General features: G+C 36.0%; 1 protein-coding gene across 1 annotated transcript; it reads left to right on the top strand.

Moving 5' to 3' along the window:
- The first annotated feature begins 332 nt into the window (after nucleotides 1-332).
- LOC122052159 (DDT domain-containing protein DDR4-like) lies at nucleotides 333-5,153 on the top strand. Its single transcript, XM_042613559.1, has 11 exons — nucleotides 333-730; nucleotides 845-955; nucleotides 2,147-2,233; nucleotides 2,334-2,371; nucleotides 2,482-2,563; nucleotides 2,809-2,915; nucleotides 3,019-3,166; nucleotides 3,240-3,332; nucleotides 3,448-3,571; nucleotides 4,240-4,285; nucleotides 4,552-5,153. The coding sequence occupies exons 1-11, from the start codon at nucleotides 578-580 to the stop codon at nucleotides 4,919-4,921; spliced, it is 1,359 nt and encodes a 452-aa protein (XP_042469493.1). The 5' UTR covers nucleotides 333-577; the 3' UTR covers nucleotides 4,922-5,153.
- The last annotated feature ends 534 nt before the right edge of the window (nucleotides 5,154-5,687 follow it).

Genomic DNA, 5,687 nt, shown 5'->3' with positions numbered 1-5,687 from the left:
TTTATTTATCAAGTTATCTTAAAAATTTGGGTGCATGATCAATAATAATAATAATAATAATAATAATAATAATAATTATTATTATTATTATTATTATTATTATGTGTCTCGAAAACGTAGAAGCGGGCCGAGGCGTTGGATGAGTCGGGCCTGCGAGGGATTGTCTGGCCCGATTAAGTTAAAGTTCAGTCCCGTTTCCAGTAAAAATAAAGAAAATAAGCGACTTCATAGTTTTTAAACAAGACGCCTTTTTTTTTGCACCATTTTTTTTTTAAAAGGATAAAGAAAATAGGGAAAAAAAAGGGCACATTTTTGCAATCAGTAGAGGCCTTTCGAATTCCGGAGACCTGAGTCACCGCGTCCCCCAAATTAACAAAAAAGAGAGGGAAATCCGAGCGGTCTCGGGCGGGAGATTTGTTGCTATTTCCCTCTCCCTCTCCATCCATCTACTCAAAGATCTCTCTATCAATCTCTCTCGAAGCCGCATCGAGCCCCTCAGTAGACCAGAAGCCGGGCATCACGCATTCCTCCTCTCTTTTTTACTTCGCCTTTGGCATTCCTTCGTTTTCCTATTGCAATGGCCGCGAAGCGAAGAAGACGGGCCGGTTCGACTGGGAGCACCTCATCGGAGGAAGCTGTGGTGATCGTATTTGACTCGGAGCGTCATCAGCTTGAGCGGCTCCGGCTTCGGCAGCGGTGGGAGCTGGCCTCTGTGTTAAACTTCTTGCATGTATGGTTTCTATCGCCTTTTTCGTTGCTCTGTCCCTTGACTTGTAGTGAAATGTTTTTCTTGGATATGTTATCCTTGTTTTTGGGGTTGCTTACTGATCGGTGTGGGTTAAAGGTTTTTGAGCCGGTCATTCAGAGCGACTTGAACATTTCTGCGGAAGAGATTGAAACCGCTTTGATCTCAGCGAATACTGACCTGGGTCGGATACACGTCTCTCTCCTGAAGGTTTGCATTCTTCTTTAAGTATCTAAAAAGTGTTTTACGCCCGACATTTGTTCTTTGTGGAAGTCCTTCAAAGAACAATTTATCAAGCCTTCATTAGGAAGGAATATCCACCCCCGAAACCCTTTTATCGGATGGATGGTTATATTCTATGTATTCTACTCATTCCAATCAGGTGACAAATTGTGGCTGGTAATGGTGTGATTGCTCTATGCAAAATCTGTAAGTTTTACCATTTGTTTTCTGGGCTCAATTGTCTAAGCTTTGCATTTTGGTTATTACAAGAACCCAACTGACTTGGGCATTAGCAAACGTGTGAAGGTAGAGCAACAGTGACCTCTCCTTATCCCGGCTAACATTAATGCACATGATTAAGAAAAATTTATTTGAGTATTACTTGTGACATAAAGCTTAGGGCATCTTCAATCGTTAAAGTTCTAAATGGAGTTTCCTTATGATTCCAATATGCTACATCAACATTGTAAAAGCTCTAAATGGAGCCACGTAATTGCATGGCTCCATACATATTATATCAATTTGGATACAAAAGAGCAGGTTAGAGTTTTCACTACTACTCTTAAACTATAAACTTCAAACCTCACCTCTACAATAGTTCAAGCTTTTTTATTGATCTTTTTTGATTTTAGAAATCTCTCACAGACCTTGCATTGGAGATGCTCTTAATATTACTTCTGAAATAGTCTTCATGTACTTAAATGTATTAAAATCAATGTGGCTGATCCCCAATAGTCAGGAACGACATGGCTTGTTAATGTTTTAAATGAGGTCATAATTAATTCTGTACCAGAAAATGATAATAGAGAGGTGGTACTTCTAAACTTGTTTCATACTGGTAAGCAGTTCCTTAGCTCAACTGGCAGAATGTGTATATCCCTAACACATCCAAAGGGATAGGAGAAAAGTTTGTCAGACATTAGACATGAATACTCTTGTCATGTTCTCTCTGTATGCCCCTCCTATTATAGGTTAAATATATGAATAATAAGATATTCTAACCTACAAAAAAGATCTTTGTTTTGATTGTACAAGGAGTTAAGGACATTGGTTATGATAGAGCATTATATGACAATATGATTCTACTTTGTTTTGATTTATGATACTTAATGGAATCAATTTCTTGCAATTTAATTATGCTCATAAGCTGGACTTATATTCTTGTGATTGAAATTGCAGGGGATACCACCTGTAAGCAAAAATCTCAAAGACAATGACGCATGGATAACAATAGTCTGCAAGAAGCTTGATCCCTGGTGGCCATGGGTGGGTTAAAGTGATTTTTTATTATTATTTTTCTCATTGTACAATTACCTAACTACCATTCTAAGAGAATAAATATCACTTGGTAATATTGCTTTTTTAGGTTTCTGAAGGAGAAAATCCACTTAAGCACAATCATGGGTGTGTTTGATCATCAAATCTCTCTCTTTTTTTCTTTGCGATTATCCTTCATTGATGCAGTGAGGCTAGCTGTTGAAGACAATTGAATGATACCATCTTTATTTGTCTAGGGAGGAGATAAAGAAATACAAAGAACTTGATCCATCAACACGCTTGGTGATACTGAGAGCACTGTGTGAAGTTCGGGCTGAGGTATATTTGAATACTGATCATGTAGAGGACATTTTTGTTTTCCCACGTTATGCATTCCCTTAATGTTATGCTCAATATAGTACTTTGCCAGGCTTGTTTCATAAGAAAAAACTTGTATTGCATCCCCTAACTATATAAAAATTATTATCTTATCTACAATGTCTTTTAATTTCTTATCATAACATTGATTATGTTCATTTCCCATTCTTAATTATTTAAAACATTATAGAATTTTTAATGTGCAGCAAGATGATGTAATTAGGCACATAACTGATGCGTTGAAAGCAGGAGAGCAACTCACTACTTTCCGGAAAGAGAAAATTAGCAGTGATGAGAATGGAATCACTTATTGGTACAAATCTCTGAACAATTTTGGTGGTCATTGACTTTGTATAGCAGCTTTTAATCTTTTGTAATTCAGTTATAACAGCTGTTTTTTATTTTCTAATTTGAAGGTATGATGGGGATCCTAAGATTGGTCATCGGTTATACAAAGAAGTAGTTCAATTTGACTCAAAAGCCAAGTTGACAGGGAAATGCAGTTCTATGCTATCTGAATGGGAAACTATAGCAACTAATCTTAAAGAATTTCGTGAAACATCAGTAAGGCTAATCTCTATACTAGTCTTTTAGTTGGAGAATTTAAGGAATCTACAAGTGATGCCTTCATCTGCAGGAGAAACTATCTTCTAGCATGTCTAAAACAGAAGCTTTTGTTGCCAAGAAATTAAGGGAAGACATCCTTCCTGTACTCGAGGAGATTCAGAAGGTTAGACCCTTTTATTGTTTCTTTGTTATTAATGTCTAAATCTTGCATATGCCATTTTCATATTCATGCCCTTTAATTAGTGTTTTTTTTGGCAAACATTTGATCGTGGGCACAGAAAAAAGAGAGGATAATCAAAAGGAAGCAAAGACATGCTGCATCTTTAGATAATTTTCAAGCTATTCCTAGAATTGGGATTAATCGTATCTGCAGGCAGCGAAAGCCAGTTAACTACACTTACGGTATTGTATTGGTCCTGGTTGTGCTTTGCAAGAATTTAAATTAGTTCTTTTTATACATCTCCTTTACTAGCAGTCTGTTTCCTATTTTATCTTGCTTTTAATTTTCTGATATGTTTCAAAGGATTATTGCATAATTAAATTTGTTATATTGTTAACGGGGTTGATAATGATACTTGTATAACATCATGATTTGATTTGAGATCATTTATCATAGAGTTGAACAGCAAAAGCTAAACCTCAACCTCCACTACTTCTATACTAATAATCAGTAAAACATTTTTTATTATTTTTGCTGTGTCTTATTGATCAGAAATTTCTTTTATGTTATTTTCTTTCTGATGTTTATCCATCCTGCTGTACTATAGTAGAAGGTTACTTAACCATCTTTGAGCCTTCTCCATTCTCTTAACTTGTGTAGGTTGAAAATCGTATCTACATTAAGTTCAGGTTCAACTTAGATTCAGAAGTTTAAAAATGTTTAATTGTTTTTTCAGAAGTATGTATGGGGTGCATATTCCGAGTGCTAGCTAGTAATATTACTGATGCTATTATGTGGTTCCCCAGAAAGCATTACGTCTTTGGGAGGATATGGCTAAAACTAATATTACTTCAAGAATTCTTTTGTCATCCTCTTTTGTGTTTGGCTCTAACTTGAGCTTCTTTTACAGATGATTTTGATCGGTCAATATCTGAGGCTATTGTCCAAATGTCAAAGTAAGTCAAATGGTTTTCTTGTTACTGAGGTTTTCATGTGAAATTTTAAGCATATTCATGTTAGTGTACGTGGTAGGAATAGCTATCAAACTTTATGTCCAAGAAGGCCACAATTTCTCCCTTCAATTAAGTGAATTTTTTCTTCTTCTAGAATGTCAATTTCCTTCACCAAATTATGCATGTTCATGCCTTTGGACTGTGCTATTAATCCAAATCTAGCATTATATTTCCCACTGACTTGCTCTACGTACATTAATTGTGATCAGGAAATTGCCCACCATCCAAAGGGAGCGTGGTGGTGGCAAGCAAGATGCGATTGTTTCATGTGTCGAGAACCAAGGAGATGATAAGAGAACTGACGAAACTGATTGCGACGCCATGGATGCTGAGTTTGTCAATAGCAATTTAGATAATGGCAATGCTGAGCAAGAAAGCAGTCTTCCAATCCAGATACAAATAGGTGATAGAGAAAAATTTGACAGTAGAAAAATAGGTTCTCGTGGTAATCTCAATCAAAGAGCAGAGAAGGCTCATGCAAAAATGAGGACAAGATTGAGACAAAGACCTACAGCTAATCCCGATTACAGTTCTGCTGTTGTTCCTGATTCTGATGATGACATGGCAGATTTTAGCTGAGCAAAGCATGTGCTGACTTTCATGTAGGCTTCATGTTATAGTGATTAATCATAGGTGGAACTTATGAACTAGTAACTCATTTTGGTAACGGCTGAATGTTTCCATCAGCTAGCTTTAAAGAGTTTAGTTTTGGCCACCATATACTCTTCTTTGCGACTGCAAGTTAGAATTTAGTTTAGTTGTATATAAAACCTAACAAAGATCTAGTGAACTGTGTTGCTTCTTTAGTGTTGCTATTTGCCAGTTTTCCTGCAAGTGATTTCTTTGGATCGGTGGCATGTCACTGATTATTTGGATACCAAAAGATTATACAATCACAGTTAGTTGGTTTATATATGATGGACAATAACTCCAAAAAGACTGAGGAATGTGGAAATATCATGAGACATGTGGATTATGAACACAATAGCAGTCAGCAAAGAAGATTGCATCCCACATTGAACCAATCCTTCAAACGCAAGTACAGAATATGATAAATCAATGCAATATCCTAACTATTCTGACTACAACATTTTCTAGACGAACGACCTAGCTTCTAATTTAATTATTCTTCTTGGCAACGGGTTCTTTGGGCTGCGTATTTGAATCTGAAAAAATGATAAACACCAAGACTTCAGGAAGAAGCCCTTAACATACACATGTAACTGAGAGGCAATTAAAGAGGATAGCATATGTCGAAATTAAAAAAAGGAAAAACTTAATCATAATATTAGGTCTTAAAATTGATATAGAATATAAGATTATATAGTTAAGTTAAGAAACCTTA

Source organism: Zingiber officinale, chromosome 1B (genome assembly GCF_018446385.1).
Source record: "Zingiber officinale cultivar Zhangliang chromosome 1B, Zo_v1.1, whole genome shotgun sequence".
In the NCBI taxonomy this organism is placed as follows: Eukaryota; Viridiplantae; Streptophyta; class Magnoliopsida; order Zingiberales; family Zingiberaceae; genus Zingiber; species Zingiber officinale.
This window is presented reverse-complemented; position numbering and strand designations above follow the sequence as displayed.